This window comes from Rhinoderma darwinii, chromosome 1, assembly GCF_050947455.1.
Source record: "Rhinoderma darwinii isolate aRhiDar2 chromosome 1, aRhiDar2.hap1, whole genome shotgun sequence".
Lineage (NCBI taxonomy): Eukaryota > Metazoa > Chordata > Amphibia > Anura > Rhinodermatidae > Rhinoderma > Rhinoderma darwinii.
This window is the reverse complement of record NC_134687.1, coordinates 54,950,449-54,975,202: the sequence shown is the minus strand read 5'-3', so window position 1 is coordinate 54,975,202 and position 24,754 is coordinate 54,950,449. Positions and strand designations below refer to the sequence as shown.

Below are 24,754 nucleotides of genomic sequence, written 5' to 3'. Positions count from 1 at the left end.
GAAAAGCTTCGGACATATGTTAAACGTAGGGTATGACGAATGCCCAAACAGTGGCATCCAACACCACAGACTACAACGGTATCCATTTAACATATACGTGATGAAAAGCTATTAAAAAGCCTGTGATGTATACATTAAATGTATACCTGTGACTTATGCCATAAGTCACACATAGGCTCCCAGTAAAAAATAAAAATATATTCATGCAGTAAGCGGTTTTTTGTCTTTTTTAAGGGATCTCGCTGTATTGAATAGTGTAGTCTACTACACTATTCCATACATCAAAAAACAAGGCATACTGATGTATACCAGCTGGACAAAGGCCAAAAAGTACATTCTTTTGGCCTCGGTCAGGCTAATCGTGCTCTATTGATCCTAGCTCCAAGTGTTAAACCTGATAATAAATGGTATCTGACTGGCGGCGATGAGCAACACACAAGTCCTTCTATGCATTTCATTTATTAGTCCTCCCGGTGAAGACAGGTAGTTCTATAAATGAACTAGGTCATATCGAATGAGTCAGTTTTGGTTTTGATCACAAGCCACCTCTTAGAGCACATTACTTCAGCACCTATGATTCATATGAAATGCATGACACCGGGAACATGGAGGAAATAAGGACATGAAATCTGCAGAATCAGCCTATGTACAAGAAGTGAACACAACAATGTCAACCACAGAACCAGACCTTAGCAGAAAGGGATACAGGCAGTGCCTGTTACACATGCACGCTCAATTATAAAGCTCCAAAAATCCTGCCAACCATTAGCAAAAGCTGATGTGATTCCCAAACATGTGGATGAATCATAGTAGATAGGGCAAGCTGCTGAATTCTGTCTCACATTACTCAGAGGACTAAAGAGGAGAGAGATCGACATCACCGAGATTCTTAATTAGAAACATCCATATAAAGGCAGTTTACATTGCTTCCAGGTTTTATCATTGTACAGCTACCCAACATCTACCAACTGTCCAACACACCGATCCATACAGAGTCTACAGTTTATGAGCCAGGGGTCCAAAACACGAGGCCCCTGAGGCGGTCATCTGCGGCCCGCGGAGCACCGAAGCTCCCTCGGGAGAGTAGAGAGCAGGCCAAAGGAGGAAGGTGCCGGCTCTCCTTCATGACGTCATGAAGGAGCGCAGTCCCTTTCCCGCGCTGCTGGATCGTTGGTGGTAGGTGTGCAATGACCACACAGCCCCCTGTAGATAGTGCAACCGCCCCCACTGTAAACAGCACCCCACACCCCCACCTCACTGTAGTTCGCTCCATTGGAGCTTCCTCTAGGAGTGGGATCCCCAGCCAGGGCGTTGCAGACGCACTAAGCCAGGGATTCCTCTGCCAGATGATCCCCTGAAGTCACTGTCCATATATGGACACTGACGTCAGGGGATCCTCCGGCACCATCCCCAGACGGCGGCGTGGCAGGCACCTTCCCAAGACTGCGTCGTGGCATTATCTCCAGACGGCGTCGTGGCATTAGTAGTATTATGGTTCTAGTAACGTGGTAGTGTTCTAGTAACGTGGTAGTGTTCTAGTAACGTGGTAGTGTTCTAGTAACGTGGTAGTGTTCTAGTAACGTGGTAGTGTTCTAGTAACGTGGTAGTGTTCTAGTAACGTGGTAGTGTTCTAGTAACGTGGCAGTGTTCTAGTAACGTGGCAGTGTTCTAGTAACGTGGCAGTGTTCTAGTAACGTGGCAGTGTTCTAGTAACGTGGCAGTGTTCTAGTAACGTGGCAGTGTTCTAGTAACGTGGCAGTGTTCTAGTAACGTGGCAGTGTTCTAGTAACGTGGTAGTGTTCTAGTAACGTGGTAGTGTTCTAGTAACGTGGTAGTATTCTAGTAATTATCAAAGTTATTATCGTTTAAAGAAGTGCACATCAGAAATAGAAAATTTGACCTGGACACAACCGCATCAATGACCCTTGGTCATGAAAGGGTTTAAATAGAAAAACTTTTATAGTGCTAACGGCTTTTTAGAAGGCAGACTATTTTAGCAAGGGAAAGTTTACATATAGGTAAATATTTGCACAGGTGTATTCTATTATGCACTTAAATTGTACTTTATTTGCATAAGCAAAAACATGACGTGTTCCAGATAGAAGCGATCAATAGGTAACAACGTGAAGCTAGCGTAATAGCCATCAAGTAACAACTGACATGATGTCGATTACAGACAACATACTGCAGACAGCAGAAGTCACATCAGGAGCCAATCTGACCATCCCTAGCGGACACTTATCACAAGGACTCCTTCCTATAAGAGCAGAAGCAAAATCAAAGCAGCAGGGAAAACAAATGGCAAGCATTGTCTACAGGTCTGTCAGCAGAATACAAGCAATGTGTACAGCAGCCTGTATTCATCCTATGGCAAAGCAGACACAGGCTGCTGTAAAATGTTATGCTAGTAATTTTTTTCCAGAGCATTAGAAAATAAAAGCAATGATCTGACCAAACCTTACTTTTAATACATGGACCTACAGAGTCTGTTGGTGGGCTGCAGAAAGCTTTCCTGTAACAGTATCACTGGTCAATATAAAAGCAGTAACACTGATAGACGCCGCATATTAACATGAGGTGAACCTACACTATCAGCAGCTGTTCTTTTACAGTCTCATTGGCCAACCTCTGTGGCATCTGATTTCTACTTCCGTACTGTAATGTGGATATCACAAGTTCCTGTATTGCAATTAAGGTAACATTATCAGACTAAATTAGAGATTGAACTATAGAAACTGCAATGCATCATTGCCCCTTTGGAGGCGCTGCAGGGAAATTAAACACTCTGCTGGCTTCAATCACAGATTACAGCTGATCGCTGGAGGGCCTTTCTAATAAGCAGGGACTGTCCAAAGCAAACAACCTCTTTAAAAGAGGACATGTCATGTAGAGCTGTAAAGAGACAAATGTAAAAAAAAAATTTTTCTACTGTAGAACACAATACATAAATTATTATCTATATCTGGTCATAGATACTTGTCACGCAGTTATTTTACACAGGAGGCTAACTTATAGATGTGAGTATCATAAACGTGACTGAAATTACATCTGTAAAAGATACCGATCACTTCCCACATACAACACTGCAGAACAGTAAAGCAAACCACTGGTCAAAAATACATATCTCGGCCCCTGGTATCAAGAGTTTAAATTCCCCTGCAACACTACCAAAGAGGAAGAGAAACACTACATGGTGCCGATTGAAATCAATGGACTATCCACGTAATAACTGAACGTATTAGGTCCCCCAGACTGAGATATACTCTTTGTAGACGCTCCCATAGGTAATTGATGGCGGTCCAGAATAAAGGAATCCCCTCTGTTAAATAAGTATCAGGATATTGGAAAATTGGGCTTCTAAACAAGACCATTAATTTAGTTAGGCTTCATTCACAAGAACTTGCTGGAAAGAGAGAAGGGGCAGCCCTTTCGGGCAGAGTTTCCGTAGCGATTGAAAGTAAAAGAAGTTCATACGTACCGCTGTCTTGGTGACGCGTCCCTCTCGACATCCAGTCCGACCTCCCTGGATGACGCGGCAGTCCATGTGACCGCTGCATCCTGTGATTGGCTGCAGCGGTCACATGGGATGAAACGTCATCCCGGGAGGCCGGACTGGAGGAAGAAGCAGGTAAGTTAACTTTTAATACTATTAACTCCAGCAGTAGTCACTGTCCCGGGTGCTGAAAGAGTTACTGCCGATCAGTTAACTCTTTCAGCACCCTGGACAGTGAATATCCCCTGACGTCGCCTAGCAACGCTCCCATAATTACGGGTGCACACACAGTCACCGTAAAAACGGGAGCCCCATAGACTTCTATGGGTCTGCCCGAGCAGTTATTACGGCCTGAAATAGGACCTGTTCCATATTTTTCAACGGCACAGGCACCTTCCCGTAAGCATACGGGAAGGTACCTGTGGCCAAAAGAAGTCTATGGGCCCGTAATTATGGCTCGCAATAATGGGCGTTTTTACGTTCGTGTGCATGAGGCCTAAGGCCTCATGCACACGAACGTATTTTTGTCCTCCCGTAAATACGGGTCCTTGGTCACACGTATTCGATCCGTATTGCACCAGTATTTACGGACCCGTGCCCGTAAATACGGGTCCGGTGTCACCAGTATTCCATCCGTATTTATGGGCACGTATTCGCTGAAAAATTGCACTGCACTAATCGGCAGCCCTTCTCTCTATCAGTGCCGGATAGAGAGAAGGGGCAGCCCTTTCCGCAGTAAAAGTAATTCATACATACCCGGCCGTTGTCTTGGTGACGCGTCCCTCTCTTGACATCCAATCTGACCTCCCTGGATGACGCGGCAGTCCATGTGACCGTTGCAGCCAGTGATTGGCCTGTGATTGGCTGCAGCGGACACATGGGATGAAACGTCATCCCGGAAGGCCAGACTGGAGGAGGAAGAAGAGGAGTTCCTGGTAAGTTAACTTTTAATACTATTAACTCCAGCGGTAGTCACTGTCCCAGAGTTACTGCCGATCGTTTAACTCTTTCAGCACCCTGGACAGTGACTATCCCCTGACGTCTCCTAGCAACGCTCCCGTAATTACGGGTACACACACGTAGCCACCCGTAATTACGGGAGCCCCATAGACTTCTATGGGCCCGACCGACGTTATTACGGCTTGAAATAGGACATATTCTATATTTTTCAACGGCACAGGCACCTTCCCGTAAGCATACGGGAAGGTACCCGTGGCCAAAAGAAGTCTATGTGCCCCTAATTACGGGCCATAATTACGGCTCGTAATTACGGGCGTTTTTAGGTTCGTGTGCATGAGGCCTTAGTTTGTGAAATTCCCTTTAACAACAACTATAATACCCATGCAGACATCTCCCAGTAATGTTAGGCCAGGGCTAGAACTAGAGACTTTTTGTAGCGCTACTGATTGATTTTAAATTTTAAGCTCTAGTAGCAACCCAAATAAAAACATTCAGTTTCATGTAGTCTTGTGGACTGCAGCTGTCACTCAGGAGTTAAAGATCAATCAATAAAACTACAAAAAGGCTATGTGTAGCCCGAACCTAGCCATGCAGCAAAGCCTTCACTTATCTGGAAGAATGGACGGATCAGCAGGATATCATCTGATGTGGATGCAGTCAGGTGAGCAAACTGAATAATGCTTGGTCTCAATATAAGTTGAACCGGTTTACTGACCTGAATAGCGCTGTCTCCCTGATTCCAGCGCAGTTTTTCTTTTTTCCTGGACCCCCGTTCCAGAGATATACCCCCTGTTGTGTTGGCTTCCTATATGCTAAGTTACTGTAGTTAGCCAACAGGGTGGAGCTAGCTAACACAACAGTGGGCCATATCTCTGGAACGGGGGTTCAATAAGAATACATAAACAGCGCTGGAATCAGGGAGACCACGCTATTCAGGTCAGTAAAGCGGTTCAACTTATATGACCGTGACAGGTCCTCTTTAAGTGAACATATTACAATATAATTGACAATGACATTCGAAGGTCACTATATTTCTCTTCAAAAAAATCTGTTTCTATAGCAAATATATGGGGGGGGGGGGGGTTATTGCTCTCACATTGTGCATCTATTTTATTAACAAATGCTTCATGCACCTTTAATATTAAACTCAATAACCCGAGTATTTAAAACCATAAGCTCATTTGTAAAGCTTAAGCATAAACATATTGTAGACTTGGCAACCTACACTGCAGAAAGCTGAGAAGAATTTTCATTTTACCTGTCACTGCCTGCAGAGAGCGGCTTACATCAACACAATGTGAAAGCTCCCCCAGCAAGCGGGCCCCCCGCACCTCACGCTTCAATCTATTTCCATATGTTACCTGTGTTTCCATTTTGCAGCACTTTTGTGGTCTATAATATGTAATATCTTTATAGATTGTAGAGAAAAGAGATACTGAAGCCAGTATCACTTGATATTTCAATCAGACAAGAATATTGATAGGTTCCCACAACTTCCATTGATCTCTACAATAAAAACTAGTATCATAACTCACTCAGCGCCATTGGTGGGGGACCCAGCTCCTAAACCTACCTAAACGATGCGATATTCTTCTGAATAACATGTTGGAAGTGGGTCTCCGCTTTGGCAATCCCTTTTTTGTTAGAAGAGTCAATCCAAAAATAACCTGATCACAGGGTGTCATGCTGCAGGGAACCCCAGCAATCAGCAGGGAAAGTCAGCAGTAAGTGTTCAATCCTCCCTGCATCGCCTCCACAGGAGAACTGAATTATTACACACTTCCCATTTAGATGAATGAGCTGTCTGTCTAAGGCATGGACCTGCAGAGTCCTCCAGAGTTAGGCCTCATGCACACGACCGTATTTTTTCCCACCCGTAAATACTGGCGTAAATACGGGTCCGGTGTCACACGTATTCCATCCGTTTTGCACCAGTATTTACGAACCCGTGCCCGTAAATATGGGTCCGGTGTCACACGTATTCCACCCGTATTTACGAGCACGTTTTTGGCGGCAAAATTGCACTGCACTAATCGGCAGCACCTTCTCTCTATCAGTGCAGGATAGAGAGAAGGGACAGCCTTTTCTGTAATAAAAGTTAAAGAAATTCATACTTACCCGGCCGTTGTCTTGGTGACGCGTCCCTCTCTTCACATCCAGCCCGACATCCCTGGATGACGCGGCAGTCCATGTGACCGCTGCAGCCTGTGATTGACCTGTGATTGGCTGCAGCGGTCACATGGCCTGAAACGTCATCCAGGACGTCGGGCCGGATGTCGAGAGGGACGCGTCACCAAGGCAACGGGCGGGAGACCGGACTGGAGGAAGCAGGAAGTTGTCGGTAAGTATGAACGTCTTTTATTTTTATTTTTTACAGGTTTATACTGATCGGTAGTCACTGTCCAGGGTGCTGAAAGAGTTACTGCCGATCAGTTAACTCTTTCAGCTCCCTGGACAGTGACTATTTACTGACGTCGCTTAGCAACGCTGCCGTAATGACGGGTGCACACATGTAGCCACCCGTTATTACGAGAGCTCCATAGACTTCTATGGACTGTCCGTGCCGTTATTACGGCCTGAAATAGGACATGTTCTATCTTTTTCAACGGCACGGGCACCTTCCCGTGAGAAAACGGGAAGGCACCCGTCGCCAATAGAAGTCTATGAGCCCGTTATTACGGGTCGTGATTACGACCCGTAATAACGGGAGTTTTTACGGTCGTGTGCATGAGGCCTTAGAGACACTATTTCTAGATGTTCTTCTCTCTGACTCATAGATAGGAGCCTGAACAGGAAACTTACCGTGTATTGACTCCCTGAATTCCTTAATAGGGTACATGGGTTTCCTAAACCAGACCATCCATTTAACTACAGGTCACCATCTATATTTTCCCAATCCATATGCATGAGTCAATTTACATCATACTCTACCAAACCAGACTGTCTGACATCTCACATTTCCACGTAACAGCCAGAAACCATTAGAATTGGATTTTGGCCAGTTGAAAGGCAAATACTAAGCTAATGCAACCAGAGATGTGTTCCTACGTCATGAATTAAAGAGCCAAGTTCTTCAACACATGATAAGTTAAAAGCAGTTTAGTAGCAGGGCAGAAAAGTCATTGCCACTGATGCTCACCTCGACACTTTCCTCTACTTCAATCCCACCATCTTTATCATCATCCATTTGCTTATGAATTGTTCTGATCGCTTCCAAGCTAGAGCGGTCCTCTTCTGTAAGACATGGTGGACTCAGAGAAATCAATGGATCTGTGGGGATAAAATGAGAACGATGAAGACTGGAATAAATATTAATAAAATATATATCTGGGCAACATATAGGATTTTTCATGAAGCAACGCAAAGAGTCATAGTTTAATTGCTACAGTAAATCAGGGACGGGCTTATTGTACATTACGCCTCTGCTCCAATGTACTCATCATCAGATGAGGACAATGGTTGACGCCTACCGATCAGTAAGTGACGGCATAACCGATCGAAATGACATACTTTTAAAGTCCGTTCTCCAGAGAGTTTATAGGTAAGTGTAGAAACAGAAAGGCCCACATGGCCAGGCACTCAATAAGCAGCCACACACTTTCACCCTCAATGTCGATGGAAAAAAATTAAGTTATGGCTATCGGGATAAAACAATGGAAAACCGAAAATAGGTGGTCTCCATTGGGTTAAATCACGGCCCTTCTGAAATCAAAAAGGACCATGGGAACAAGTGTGATTCTAAAAAAAAAAAAGCTTTAAGTATATTACGTAAATAAACAAAAAACAAGGAAGTGGGTTCAGCGGTTTACAGAGAGCACAGAGCCCTCCATTCAAGAAACTAGTGGGCGCTCCCGCTTCTGACAAATGAAAGTAGAAATCTACTTTCACTCGATACTTCAAGTTCTATTTGTGTACCTTTTATATACTCATTTAAATCAAGACTTTCTCTTTATCTCCAGCCAAAGCGTAACTGTTAGCTAAACTTTGGAGTCTATGAGTCCGCGCTAGGTCAGGCTTACTCGTATCTGCGCGGATACAGTGACCCAAACTCTGGTAACAGGAAACCGTCCGAAAAAAATCAGAATGGTCAAATATGTAAAAGTAAACTTGTAAACTGAACTTGTTAAGTAAATGGTGTCAAAACTGGAAGCAAAACCTACGTCATATACCTTGAGTTAGTTCATGAGAAAAGGCTTTCCCATCCCCTGACAATGGACCTTCCAGTAGAGTATTAAATGTCTTGTTATATACAATGGCAAATCAGTCAAAAGTCACTTTCATGCTGGGAAATTTACGGTGACCTAGACATGCAACAAAGAACTAACTGATCCAGAAACGTCTCCTGTTACAGTCAACCAGCAAAATGTTTATGTAGAGACACATGGGGGCGAAGAGACATCATAACCTCAGATCACCTTCTTGATAGCTGAACGCTCACAAGTATAAAAAAGCTTCAACTCATCCACAGGCCAAATGTAGGAGAACGCAGGCATTACGGTGCTTCACTTATACATAGACACGTCTCATCACCGAAGAAAGCCGAGTAAGCAAACTGGAGCCCGAAGGAGCATGGATTTCAGCAGAGGGCTGGATTTTCTGTTTTAGCTACAACTAAAGGGGGCTCAGCACCCAGACCCCCACCAACCACAACTTCTGGCGTGTCTTCAGAGAAGTTCTAAATTGTGTAAATGAAGTTGAATATTCTAATATACAGTTACAAAACATAACAATCCAAGTTTGTATCAAAAAGGTGTTCCTTCAGTTGAGTGACTTGTGTTTTGGGGGTTTTTTTGTGTTTTTTTTCCTCCTACCAATTGTGTGACCTCTTTGGTTTCCCAATCTGATCCTTGTAAATGATCGATCCTGATGGGTGCCGATCGATTATCAGCCTGATCATACGGTGGGCACCACAGATCACAGTAAGTCATGAAATGGAGCCCTTCTTGAGACCTGGTAGGAATCCATTCACAGAGCTGCACCCCTAGTGTGAGTGTATAGGCCCCAATAGTGTATACGAGAGATGACATTACCAGTGTCATAAACACGAGACAAATTTCATGTTCTAGAACAACATTTCCACGCTTGCTAGCAGGTTTGCAGGTGCTCGGTTTCCCAGCCCATTAGCAGCTAGGTACACTAGAAAAGATGAAGTATTCACGCACATTATCTTATCAGCCTTGCCAAGATTCTTTGAAACTGCTTTTTCCAGCCAGTTTGAGAAACAGCAGCACACAAACATGGGATTAGGTGTCAAGAAACTAAAAGGTTTTTTTTCAGAGAAACAAAAGTATAATGAACTCACAGACAACCATAAAAGTGCTGGAGGGGGCACCTATCAGATGTCATACAGCTGCACCACACCGGTAGTAATAGCTCATGACCGCTTATAAAGCAGAGGTAAATGTGATCTCTTCAATGTACACGGTGTGATCGCCAACATCAGCAGTCCATACAATACACAGAACATCTCTGCACCCCCAGAGTCCTAAAACACAATCCTAACCTCAATGGGTGAGAACTAGCACTGCAGTATTTTCGTGTCATTTTTGCAGTCAACACTTGAACCTACTTTACGCCTCATCAGGCTAAAAACAGTTTAACGATACACCATAGTACATGCAAAAAAAAGTGCGTAAACACAAATGGTCTAAAAATGTATTAGGTTTAAAGACAATGCATCAATCTGCAAGGAAAGTCTTTATACCGTTGTCTATATGGATTCCCCTACAAAGAGTATGCCGGACTTTTCCATTACATACATTTATGGCATATAAAATAAATGGCATCAATTGCGCAAAAAAATAAATAATTGTGTTGATCTTCAATGTGTGAGCCCCTTCGGATCCAAAAAGATACAAGGTCGACGCAGTTAATGGGCTGACCCTGCATCAATAAGGTCAGGCATATACGACAAGAGGCAAAGGGGCACAGTACTGAGAAGAGTACTGCAAGTCCTTCGCTAGTGATCACTGGACGTCCATGTGGTCTAATCCCAATCCTATCTATAGGCTATATCTGATGGAAAACTACCTTAAAAATAAAAGAATAAAAAAAGAATAAAAAAAAAAAAAAGTACAAAAGGTTTTCATGGCCTTTAATTAAAATGTATGTAATTGGTGGGAGAAAAACGTTGAGAAATTCAAATTCGAAAAATGTTTATAATTGGTTTGAGATACAGCTTCTATATCCTCTATACATGGAAAATGCATTGGGCACTTTAAGACGAATCCGTCAGTTCAGCTAAACTGACGGCTCGGCTGAGAGAGCAGCTCCTGTGCAGGTCCAACACAGGGGAAAACCCTAATACCGATCACATCTAACTTAGTGAACTTGATGTGATCGATATTAGGGTTATCCTGTGTGTTAGGCCTTATTCAGACGAATATGTGCGATTTGCGTCTGCAAATAACAGACCGTTTTTCATGCATATGAATGCCCATGTTGCGTCTGCATTTCTTTAGCAACCGATTCTTTAAAAACGGACAGCACACTGATGTCGTCCGTATGCTGACTTTAATGGGCGAGTCTGGTCTGCAAAAACTGACCAGAACAGGACATGCTGTGAGTTTCTCGCAACAGACACACACTGTGTGAAAAAAAAACAGGTGTGTTGTACAGCCCATTGAATTGCGTGGGTCAGTGTGGTGTCCGTTGTTAAAACGGACAGCACACAGACGAGATACACGTTGATGTAAATAAGGCCTTATAGACCCAAAGGAGCCACTCTCAGCCGAGCTGTCAGTTCACCTGAACGGACGGCTCGGGTGGAAAAGTTTAACGCAGCTTCTATGTATAGAGGATACATAGAAGCTGCATTTCAAAAACTATAGTAACATTTTAATAAATCTAAATTAGAAAAAGGTTTATAATCATTAACTACATGCATTTCATTTAAAAAAAAACAATATCTACAAAAGGTTTTCAAAGCCTCCAAAAAAAACAAAAAGGAGGGGGCCCCAAAAAACAATGCATTCTGTATAGCAGAACTTGAACATGAAAATAGTGTACCACAGCAGATTTGCCCACAAGAACCAATTACTTGCATATATGAACTTTATATCAAATAAGATGAATGAGATCAAACACTTCCTGTAAGCCGATTCTCCCCTCACTAATCTTATGACATTGAGAAAGGTCACACCACAAAATACTGCAAGTGTGGTGCGCTGCCGGGAACATCTTGAGGACGGCTCATCACAAGGCTGAGGATCTTCCACTACAGGTTATTTTACCTCCATCCACATGAAAACGTGGAGAAATCAGACAACAGGAGCAAAGCATTACATACAGTAAGGACCTAGATGTCAAGAAACCTTACAAGTGTGAACAGATGCACAGGAGAAGGACTCAAAGACAGTAAAGATACAAAATATAGTTTGGATTCTGCACTGACAGAAGTAAAGCTAGAAGTTTGCCATTAAAGGTATGATATTAGCGATAATCTCCATGACACATTTTCCCACGGTAGTGTCAGAAATCAAGGGGTGGAGTCTCTTAATCATTATAAGGACAGCTGGAAGGTACAGTCACATGACAACTAAACCCCTGGGAAGGAAATATTAAGGAAAAGGAAGTAAAAAATAAAGTGTCATGTGACCAATTAATAAGATAAAGCAGATTCTTTTTTCATTATTGTAGAATTTTGAGACCCTTTTGGGTGTGCGGGTGGAGTCTGACATGTAGCTCTATGGGATGAGAGATTTCCTTACATAGGTTGCACGTCTCTAATGCATTTTTAAACATTTTAATTTCGGGAGGACAGGGCCAATTTTGGCCTTGAGGACCAGAATTTTGTATTTTTCCTCTCTGCATTCTAGCGAGCATACCTTGTTTTTTTCTTTTTATTTGACGTAGCTGTAATAGGCTTCGTTTTTTGCCTGACAAGTTCTACTTTATATAGATGCCATTTTTTGGCACATAACCATTAGCAAATAATGTTTTTTTATTTAAGCAAAAAATGAAGGGGAAAAAAAGCAATTTTTATTTGACAGCATACACAGATCAGAAATGATGCTATAAATGTGTTGTACCGGTTGTTACAGACGTGACAATACCAGGTGTCTACAGTATATGATTTTATGTTTATTTTAATTACGTTTCAGGTTTCTGTATTTTAAAAAAGTGTTGTTTTTTTTCTTGTAATCCAGATTTATTTTTTAGATAATAAATTTCCGTTTTTTGCCCGAACAGGAAACATGGTCAAACAACCCCCTGGGGTACTGCTATGGACCCTAGGCAGTCCTGTCCATCCAAGGTATGTGCCCCAATCACATTACAGGAATTCCCTCTGAAGTGATCAAAGGGGGTTCTCTCCCCCTCAGGTTCTACCTTTGAACTCCATGATCAGCCTTGATCGCAGCATTCAAATGGTTAAACAGTGGAGATCAGAGGTTCCTCTGATTTGCCCCATTAGAGAAGAGCTGCAGCTGTGTACTACAGCCGCTACCCCCGCTCCTAATCACGTGGCCACAACGGCTGTGCCCGCACGATCAGCATGACAAGTATGCTCGTCCTTATGCAGCTACTGATGCCGTATACTCATCAGGCGTCGTGAAGTGGTTAACAGCTCAGACAAGAGTGCAGTGGACGCGTTAACCGCGACAATTGGAATGAAAGAATTCACTCTCACAGTATCATCCCGTACATAATGAACACATTATCCTGCATAATGAAACCCAAAGTGCTGAAATAACACACTGTTCTAGTGCCAAGCAGCAGAGGTATCCAAAGCCATGAAAGGAAATACAGCCATGTCAACTCGTAAGACAAAGTCCCTCAAATCCAAATAGTGCAGTCCGGAAGGGGGAAAAAAGTCCTAATTAAAATCCATTTAAAAAGTTTTCATCCAGAACATAAAAAGGGGCCGTGTGTTATTGGTGGACATAGAATAAGCTTCTCTACAGGGGACGACCATCTGTTACTTTCTCAGCAAGTACTATCAATAAAGAGGTCACATCTGGTCGTCTGTTGCTGAGAAGCTAAGGCTGGGTTCACACGAGCATGTTCGGTCCGTAAAGGACGGAACGTATTGCGGCCGTAAGTCTCGGACCGAACTCAGTGCAGGGAGCCGGGCTCCTAGCATCATAGTTATGTACGACGCTAGGAGTCCCTGTCTCTCCATGGAACTACTGTCCCGTACTGAAAACATGATTACAGTACGGGACAGTTGTCCCGCAGCGAGGCAGGGACTCCTAGCTTATCTGGAAGTTTAACCCCTATTTTAAATACCCTATTAGAGCATTTAAAGTTAAAAAGGATTTTTCATTGAGAGAAAGTTGATGGTCTATCCCCAGGATAAGCCATTAACCCCTTAAGGACACAGCCTGTTTTCGCTTTATGGACCAGGCCTTTTTTACAAAATCGGACATGGGTCACTTTATGGGGTAATAACTTTGGAATGATTTTACCTACCCAAGCGATTCTGAGATTGTTTTCTCGTGACACATTGGCCTTTAAATTAGTGGTAAAATTTGGTCAATACATTGTGTTTATTTGTAAAAAAAACATCAAAATTTAGAGAAAGTTTGTAAAAATTAGCATTTTTCTAAATGTAAATGTATCTGCTTGTTAGGCTATGTGCACACGACCTATTTTCAGACATAATTCAGCCATTTAACGCCTCGAATTACGTCTGAAAAGACGGCTCCATTACGTCTGCAAACATCTGCCCACTGCTTGCAATGGGTTTTACGATGTTCAGTTCAGACGAGGTGTAATTTTACGCGTCGCTGTCAAAAGACGGCGCGTAAAAATACGCCCGCTTCAAAGAAGTGCATGTCACTTCTTGGGAAGTTTTTGGAGCAGTTTTTTTATTGACTTCAATGAAAACCAGCTCCAATTACGTCCGTAAAAGACGTCGCAATAAACGCGAGTACTTGCAAAAACGTCTGAAATTCAGGAACTGATTTCGCCTAAAAACAGCTCCGGCATTTCAGACGTATTTTGCATTTGCGTGTGAACATACCCTAAGGCCTCATGCACACGACCGTGGTGTTTTTCTGGTCCGCAAATTCCAGGACCGTGTTCCGTGGAATGTCATCCGCAGTTCATCCGTATGTAGTCCGCAGTTCATCCGTATGTAATCCGCAAAAATGCGGATGGAAAAAAAAAAAAAAAAAAAAAAAAAAAAAGGGACTTTGAAAGAGGATGCCAAAAGCTTGGTCAAACCCCCTTTAAGGTCACATGATCGCTCTGGAGCCATTTCCTGCTGCATTTTCCCTGATCTTTGCTTTGTGCGAGTTCAGTGAGATTGCGCTGCTGATATAGCTGTGGTTTTTGACAGTTTTACTCACTGCGAACATGTCTTCTGATGATGTGGATGATGTACTCCTGCACTGGCTCCTCTCCAGGCGATTTGGACAGCAACCACCAATGCTGGACGAAGAACCGAGGAGGAGGAGGAGATATTGGGTTCACCCCATTATCTCACAACGGCTTAGGAAGGGTCATTTCAACATGCTGTACTCTGACCTGCGGAAGCACCCGGACAAGTTCCTCAGCTACTGCCGTATGTCCGTTCAAAGTTTTGATCGTCTGCTGGCGGACCTTCGTCCTGGACTGATCTTCCAGGACACCACCATGAGACGTTGCATTTCTCCAGAGGAACGCCTGATCGTCACTCTGAGGTAAGAAAACCTAAATCCCCTTCTACGACATGTCTCTACCCTGCAAACAATATTAGTATAGTTGTCCCCTGGTCATATTGACGCCTTGCCACCGTGCTGCAGATATTTTTCCTGTCTGTGCATATTTTGATATATATGTTTTTGGTTTTTTTTACAGATTTCTTGCTACCGGCAACTCCTTTGCCTCCCTACATTTCCAGTTTCTGCTGGGGTGCTCCACTATTTCCAAGATTGTCAAGCTTACCTGCGAAGTCATCTGGCAGCAACTTCGAGCAGCAGTTATGCCAAAGCCCAAGCCAGAGGACTGGATTCGGATTGCCGATGGCTTCTTCCAATCAGCACAGTTTCCCAACTGTGTTGGTGCGCTGGATGGTAAGCACATCCGCGTAAAAAAGCCTGCTCACTCAGGGTCTCAATATTTTAATTATAAGCAGTTTTTCTCGGTGGTGCTGTTGGCCTTGGCTGACAGTGACTATCGGTTTATAATTGTCGATATTGGGGCCTATGGAAGCTCTGCGGATGCTGGCATCTTCAGGGCTTCCAGAATGGGTGAACGGCTAGCATCTAACCAGCTCGACCTTCCGGAACCTAGACAGCTTCCAGGATCTACAGGACCACCAGCACCCTTTGTCATTGTGGGTGATGAAGGTTTCGGACTGTCCCCTCACCTGATGCGTCCATTCCCTAGGCGTGGCTTAGATGAACAGAGGCGCATTTTTAACTACCGCCTTACACGTGCAAGACGGTATGTGGAGTGCGCCTTCGGAATTCTAAGCAGCAAGTGGCGTGTGTTCCAGAGCTCCATTCAGTTGAATCCTGAAAATGTGACAAAGGTTATCCAAGCCTGTGTTGTCCTCCACAATTTTCTGAGGATTCATGAGTCGGCAGTGGACGCAGAGCTGAACCATTTCTCTACGAATTACATCCCTTTGGACTACACACCACATAGAAGACCTGGAGTGTCTGGACTGGCAGCCCGTAATTTGTATACAGACTATTTTGTATCACCTGAGGGAGCCGTTCCTTGGCAAAGGGATGTGCTTTGTCTGCCAAATTAAAATGTGAGAGGGACTGTTGTATTTCCGGTTTATGTTACAAATGTTAGTAGTTAAAGTTGCAGTAGTAGGTAGAGTAGGGACTCGCAAGAGAATGAGGACCCTTGACGCGGGTTGCGAGCTAATGTATTTCTGTTTTTTTTTTTTTAATTCTTGATTAAAAAAAAAAAAAACGATTATTTTCATTTGGCAGAAATGCAGACCAATACCTCATTATGTTTTTCAATAATAATAAAGACAAACACATAATTTAACTAGAAACGTATTTTATTTCTTGCATAAAATAGTGTCAAACATACATTACCAAAACTATGTTATATAACTAAATTATAAATTGTAAAATGATTGCGAAGGTGCAGGTTCATGATGTGGTCGTGGAACTGCCTCCCCCTGCTGCATTTGCCCATACTGTTGCTGAGAAGGTCCTGGCATGCCATAAACTGAACGATCGTGACTGAATAGCGGCATTGAGTCTACATATGACGGATGCTGGATGCCTTGCGCGGTTGCTGCAGGTGCTGGAGGGACAGAGTTGTAGGTGCTTGCATCACAACCCCGTCGATGAAACTCGATGGCCTGATGCATTGCACGTGGGTCCGGATGTGTCGCAAATATTTCCACGACTTCCATTAGTGCTGTTTGGCACCTTATCTGTCTGGCAATTGGCACTCTTTTAAGAATATTAGATAGAGCGCGACAGAAGGTGCCCTCTTCCGTTTCTGTAGCTCTTCTCTCCAAGTGCTCTAATACGCGCAAGTCGACTTCCTGCCTTGGCTCTGTACGTGTTGGACCTTTTGCAGAACGTCGACGTTTACCTCGGGGTAGAATTTCTTCGTCCGCGGCACACACTGGATTATCCTCTGTTGTTGGTTCTGCTGTCACAGGAGTGGAAGTGGACCTACCAGCCCCCAAAGCTACGTCAGGCTCTTCAATTTGAGTCACATCAGAGTCTTCTTCTTCCTCCAGATTATCCTTGGTTCTGTTTGAAAATGAAAACATAATGTTAGGGAATTTTTGTAGTAATTTAACGTCATGTCTACAGCTGGGCAAATAAACTATGTATGCATCACTACATGCAGAGCCCTAACTAGGAAAGACAGGGCCGCATAGCAAAGTTTTAACTGGGGCCATCCCTCCACTGGGTGTCACCCCCCCTTGTAGATAGTGCCTTTTTTCCTGCCCCCACCCCTGTAGATAACGCCATACAGCCCCACACTGTACACTGTATGGCATTATCTACCGGGGTACTATATGGCGTTATCTATAGGGGGACTGTACGGCGTTATCTAGTGAGGGGGCTGTATGCCGCTAACGCCATACAGGCCCACCTCCCCGCCCCACGGACAAATGCCACCTAGAGTGTGTCCTACAAATACATGCCTTATCGCTGGCAGCGATAGGGTGAAGGGGGGACTGAAAGTTCGCTTAAGTTCTGCCGTCTGCACATCTGCCAAAAATTGAAAGGAGCGCTGGTTATGTATGCGCACAAGCACGACTTTGGCTCCATTCATTTTGACGGAGGTGGCGAAAGTACGAGGTTTGGGATGGAGAAGTTCAGGGTACTTTCTGTCCCCCGTTCTCCCTGTCAATGCCAGCGATCACACATGTATCCCCTATTCAGTGGTTAGGGGATACATGTCTGTTGTTTAATGTCAGAGCGGGGAGATACCTCCCTGCTCAGCCGTAGTGTTCAGTTGCGTCCCGCTGTAGCCGTCATAGCGGCTGCTAGCGGAGCCTCGGGACATGGTGGAGTCCCCTCATGCCGCGGTCCCCGTAGCAGTCGCTACGGCTGCTACAGCGGTACTGACACGACTGGCTACATGGCCAGACTACAATGATCAAAGTATATAAGCAATACTTACGGGCCAACCTGCATTACATCAAGAAGAAACGAAAGCTGTTTGGTGTACATGTACGGCTTTTTTTTCAGACGTCCGTCTCCGCTCTTCCCCTTGTCATTAATCTCACGCTTGAATTGGTCTCGGCACGTGTTCCAGCGTGTTTTGACGTTTTCGACTATGATATAAAATAAACCAATCACAGATCAACATTTTAGAAGAGTACATTACTAGAGATTATGAAATGTTGTTTATTATCTGAAAATGATGCTGCAAATTTTTGTTGTTTACGCAACAAATCTGCACCTACATTTGCATATTTGACAGGTAATTCCAACGTTGCAGAAACTACAGCAGACTTGCCACGTTTTCCATGTGCACACACGACAGCGTCCGTAACGGCTGAAATGACGTTGCTGGTTTCAGGAGAAAACATCACCCGTAATTTCAGCCGTAAAGGCATTGTCAACGCTATTGCGTATTGTCAACGCTATTGCGGCGTATTTAGCGTGCGTAATAGAGCTCAAACACCACAGAATTACGTACGTAATTAGTGTGTGGGAACATACCCTCATAGTGACATGTCACGTTTTGATCGGTGCTGTTCAGAGCCATGAGACCCCCACAATCTCACGTGCACTTCTGCAGCTTCATTTCAGCGATTGGTGGGTGATCCAACTGCCAACAATCAAAACGTCAGGCATGTCATTATGACATGACAGGAGTACTCAGAAACAGCATCAAGTTGTGAAACTTACCCATGCGCTTCTTTTGCACTTTAGTTGCCTTCTCCCACTCAGGATGCACCTCACTGCAGACCTCCTGCCAGGCAAGATCTTTCATATTCCTGTCTGCATAATCTTCCACCCGCTTATTCCACAGACAGGGCTTGTGCTGGACCAGGATGATTAGTTTCTCTACGTTTATTGAAGCCATGCTGCTCTCTGCTGCTCTCTGCTGCTCTCTGCTGCTCTCTGCTGCTCTCATGCACTCTCTCCAGACTTCACGACGACAGAAGTCATTCCCGGTCGACGCCTAGCAACACTTCCGGACAATCCACAAACTGCGGATGACACACGGCGGTGTATCCGCAATTTCCACGGGCCCATTGACTTCTATTGGCATGTCCGCACCGCATTTGCGGCCCATAATAGGACATGTCCGTAGTTTCTGCGGCACGGATGTGCGGACATGCGGAGAGCCGTGAAAACACGGATAGTGTGTATGGGCCCATAGAAATGAATGGGTCCGCAATTTACCCGTGGATTTGCGGTTGAATTGCGGACGCAAAAACACGGTCGTGTGCATGAGGCCTAAGACAAATAGTAATACCACACAAAATAGTTAGTAGTTCACATTTCCCATCTGTCTACTTTATATTTGCATTGTTTTTTGAACATCCTTTTATTTTTCTAGGACGTTACAAGGCTTAGAACTTTAGCAGCAATTTCTCACATTTTCAAGAAAATTTCAAAAGGCTATTTTTACAGGGGCCAGTTCAGTTCTAAAGTGACTTTGAGGGCCTTATGTATTAGAAACTCCACATAAAAGACCCCTCAAAGTATTAAAAACAGCTTTTAGCAAGTTTATTAACCCTTTAGGTGCTTCACAGGAATTAAAGCAAAGTGGAGGTGAAATTTACAGATGATTTTTATTTTTTTTTTGCAGAAAATCAGTTTTAATACATTTCTTTCCTATAAGACAGAAGATTTTTACCAGAGAAACAACTTTAATATTTATTGCCCAGGTTCTGCAGTTTTTAGAAATATCTCACATGTGCGATAATGGACGGAAGCACCGGCCTCAGAAGCAAAGGAGCACCTAGTGGATTTTGGGGACTCCTTTTTATTAGAATATATTTTAGGCACCATGTCAGGTTTGAAGAGATCTTGTGGTGCCAAAACAGTGGAAACCCCCACCCCAAAACTGACCCCATTTAGGAAACTACACCCATCAAGGATGGTATCTAAGGGCATAGTGAGCATTTTGACCCCACGGTTTTTTTTGCAGAAATTATTGAAAGTAGGCCGAAAAATGAAGGTAGGTTTAGCAAATTTTCTCTCAATTCCACAAGAACTAAAGAAGAAAAAGCACCCCAATATTTGTAGAACAGTTTCTCCTAAGTATAACAATACCCCATATGTGGTCATAAACAGCTGTTTGGACACACGGCAGGGCTCGGAAAGGAAGAAGTGCTATTTGGCATTCCGATTTTGCTGGATTGGTTTGTGGAGGCTATGTCGCTTTTGCAAAGCCCCTGAGGGACCAAAACAGTGGGAACAGCCAAAAAGTGATCCCATTTAGGAAACTACACCCCTCAAGGAACATATCTAAGGGTATAGTTAGCATTTTGACCCCCACAGGATTTTTGCAGAAATTATTGGAAGTACATTTCTTCCAATAAAATTTGGATAAAACCTACATTTTTTTCATTTGCACAAGGACTAAAGGAGAAAAGACACCCCAACATTTATAAAGAAAATTCTCCTAAGCACAGCAATACCCCATATGTGGTTATAAACTGCTATTTGGCATTCAGATTTTGCTGGATTGGTTTGCGGCCCCATGTCACATTTGCAAAGTCCCTGAGGGACCAAAACAACGAAAAAAAAAACAAAAGTGACCCCATTTAGGAAACTACACACCTCAAGGAAATTATCTAAGGGTATAATTAGCATATTGACGGCACAGTTTTTTTGCGCTGAATTTATTTGAATTAGGCCGTATTTACTGGTATTTCAGTATATAATGTGGGGGTGTGTGTAAGTTGTGAAAAGCAAATCAGCGTATAATAAAAGGGTACATAAATAATAAAATTAATAATTCAAAGGTGTGTGGTAAGCCTTCAATCACTCCTTCATGCACAGGCCAGGTCTTTCGGCCAGGTGTCGAACTGATCCCTCCTTATGCCTTTTGCTACACACTCTGCACCTTTTTTGGGATCTTCCCTAATTTGCAGTTTGGGGAACGAATCCGGCAAAGTGTTGCCCTGGTACAATCCGGGCGCCCTCGCTTTCAGCAGATGTGCTTGGGCCCTCCCCTGCCTGGTTTTCAAAACACAAGCACCTTGATAATCTCTTGAAAATTAAGGAATGACCCTGTCCGGCCTGCACATTGAAATAGCACGTAAAGCGTTCTATAATGCCATCTGTATCATGTGCACGGCCACCTTTTTGTACCACACCCTTGTTTTTCTCATGGCACTATACGGCTTCAGCACTTGATCTGAGAGATCAACCCCTCCTATTTACTTGCTATAGCCCACGATGCAATCTGGCTTGTGGGTCACTGTGGTGGTACCTCGTACAGAGACAGGGGTGCTGCCGTTCCCATGTATTGTGGTCAAGAGAAGGACATCCCTCTTGTCCTTCTACTTGACGAACAACACGCTCTCGCTGCATAATGCCCTGCTCTCACTCCTAACACGTTGGCCAAGCAGTGTGTTAAGGAGGCCTCTCTGGTTTTTGCGCACCGTACTGCATGCTGTAGTATTTCTGGTGGAGAGGCATTTAAATAGTGGGATGCTGGTGTAGACGTTATCCACGTAAAGGTGGTGACCCTGGTCCAGCAGTGAGTGCATCAAATCCCACACTATTTCCTACTAACTCCCAGGGGGGGGGGGCCTTCTGGGGGTTAAATCCTGGAGTCGTTCCCTTCATAAACCCGAAACCTATAGTTGTACCCCGAGCTACTGTCGCAGTTTGGAAATTTTTATCCCATACCTCGTCCTCTTACTGGGCAGGTATTGGTGTAATTTTAGCCTCCCCTTAAAATGTACAAGGGACTCGTCTATTACAACGTTCTTTTGGGGGGTACACGCCTCTTGAAATTTGGTGCAGAAATGATTAATGACTGGCCTGATTTTGAATAGGCGGTCATATGTGGGGTCATCACGGGGCAGGCACTGTGCATTATTATTATAATAATGAAAACATTTAAGAATAGCTTCAAAGCGTGTCCGGGGCATAGGCCCATATGTAGCGCAAGGACACAAAATTTGAGCATCTCCGCTGCATCTAAGGGAGTCCACTTGAAGGGTCTAGCATATGACGACGTGATGTTCAGGGCAATAAATTGCTGGGCATATAAATTGGTCTGGGCCATTATTAAAGAGGCTCTGTCACCAGATTTTGCATCCCCTATCTGCTATTGCAGCAGATAGGCGCTGCAATGTAGATTACGGTAACGTTTTTATTTTTAAAAAACGAGCATTTTTGGCCAAGTTATGACCATTTTCGTATTTATGCAAATGAGGCTTGCAAAAGTACAACTGGGCGTGTTGAAAAGTAAAAGTACAACTGGGCGTGTATTATGTGCGTACATCGGGGCGTGTTTACTACTTTTACTAGCTGGGCTTTCTGTTGAGAAGTATCATCCACTTCTCTTCAGAACGCCCAGCTTCTGGCAGTGCAGATCTGTGACGTCACTCACAGGTCCTGCATCGTGTCGGCACCAGAGGCTACAGTTGATTCTGCAGCAGCATCAGCATTTGCAGGTAAGTAGCTACATCGACTTACCTGCAAACGCCGATGCTGCTGCAGAATCATCTGTAGCCTCTGGTGCCGATGTGTCCTCGCTCGTCTGACACGATGCAGGACCTGTGAGTGACGACACAGCGTGATCTCTGGAGAACACGGCTGTGTCTGCACTGCCAGAAGCTGGGCGTTGTGAAGAGAAGTGGATGATACTTCTATGCACAACGCCCAGCTAGTAAAAGTAGTAAACACGCCCCGATGTACGCACATAATACACGCCCAGTTGTACTTTTACTTTTCAACACGCCCAGTTGTACTTTTGCAAGCCTCATTTGCATAAATACGAAAATGGTCATAACTTGGCCAAAAATGCTCGTTTTTTAAAAATAAAAACGTTACTGTAATCTACATTGCAGCGCCTATCTGCTGCAATAGCAGATAGGGGTTGCAAAATCTGGTGACAGAGCCTCTTTAAATTCACTAAATCCTCACTGAAAAAAACCTTTAAAAAAAAATCTATTTCTGTGAGGCCTTCAGTCTCAAAATTAGTTCCTGAGCTGCCTATGAAATCAGGGATCTGAGGCTCATAAGTCTCAGGGGGGGTTCCACACAGGATCAGTTATCTGGGGGGTTGCCTCAGCGTATGTCCTGGATGGCCTTTGCGGGGGTTCCTCATCACTGGAGGAAGACGACGACAAGATGAATGGGGCGAATTCCCCTTCTCCCTCGCTGGCGGAATCAGTGTCAGAGGCCAGGATTGGCGTATGCCTCCTCTGCTGAATAGGCCCTTTGGCACGATTGGGACATTTTTATTAGGGTGGTGTGTAGTGCTTGAACACGTGTAACACTGACTTTTTTTTTTTTTTTTACACACAGGGGGTGTGTGTTGTGTATTTCAAAATAAAAAAAGGAGAAGAGAACAAAGGAAATAAATGTTTAGAAAAAAATGAAGTGTAAAAAATGCACTGAACAAACTTCAGTAACAATAAACTATGGCAATATAAATCTGTAAAAGAATTTCCTGACTACCTGACACTAACTAAAATTTTGTGACGTTGAATCTGCTAAAAAAAAAAATGTAGTATAAAAACTACTGCAGTAAATTTAGGCTAAAACTATAAAGCTACGCTACGTAAAATTTAGTGAACGAACGTCAGTAAAAAAACTGAATGTCCGTCACTAACTGACACTAAATATGTAACACTATATATTAGTGCTAAGAAAAAACTGTAGAATAATTATTATACTGCAGTAAATTTAGTCAAACTATAAAGCTACAGTAACCGCAAACTAAATAACGCTATATTTTAGAAAAAAAACTGTAGTATAAGAAATATACTGCAGTAAATTGACACAAACTTTAGAAAAAACGTATAGCTAAAACTACCTCAAATGCTATGTAATTTTATTCTATTATAAAATGTACGCTAACCTAAAAGTCTGCTACCCTAACACCCTACCAATGCAGGTACTAGCTACCCCTAAACTACCGCTACCCTAACCCCCTACCAATGCAGGTACTAGCTACACCTAAACTACCGCTACCCTAACGTCCTAACTATGCAGGTACTAGCTTCAGCTAAACTACCGCTACCCCAACGTCCTACCTATGCAGGTACTAGCTACACCTAAACTACCGCTACCCCAACGTCCTACCTATGCAGGTACTAGCTTCAGCTAAACTACCGCTACCCCAACGTCCTACCTATACAGGTACTAGCTACACCTAAGCTACCGCTACCCCAACGTCCTACCTATGCAGGTACTAGCTACACCTAAACTACCGCTACCCCAACGTCCTACCTATGCAGGTACTAGCTACACCTAAACTACCACTACCCCAACGTCCTACCTATGCAGGTACTAGCTTCAGCTAAATTACCACTACCCTAACATCCTGCCGATGCAGGTTCTAGCTACACCTAAACTACCGCTACCCTAACATCCTGCCGATGCAGGTTCTAGCTACACCTAAACTACCGCTACCCCAACGTCCTACCTATGCAGGTACTAGCTACACCTAAACTACCGCTACCCCAAGGTCCTACCTATGCAGGTACTAGCTACACCTAAACTACCGCTACCCCAACGTCCTACCTATGCAGGTACTAGCTACACCTAAACTACCACTACCCCAATGTCCTACCTACGCAGGTACTAGCTACACCTAAACTACCGCTACCCCAACGTCCTACCTATGCAGGTACTAGCTACACCTAAACTACCGCTACCCCAACGTCCTACTTATGCAGGCACTAGCTACACCTAAACTACCGCTACCCCAACGTCCTACCTATGCAGGTACTAG

At 43.8% G+C, this 24,754-nt stretch overlaps 1 protein-coding gene across 2 annotated transcripts in view; it reads right to left on the bottom strand.

Moving 5' to 3' along the window:
* Positions 1-24,754, bottom strand: part of STIM2 (stromal interaction molecule 2) — a 90,566-nt gene that overhangs the window by 41,666 nt on the left and 24,146 nt on the right. For both annotated transcript variants that reach the window (XM_075858876.1, XM_075858885.1), the window contains exon 2: positions 7,593-7,723. In XM_075858876.1, the coding sequence (XP_075714991.1) occupies positions 7,593-7,723 (131 nt within the window). The remainder of the gene's footprint in view (positions 1-7,592; positions 7,724-24,754) is intronic.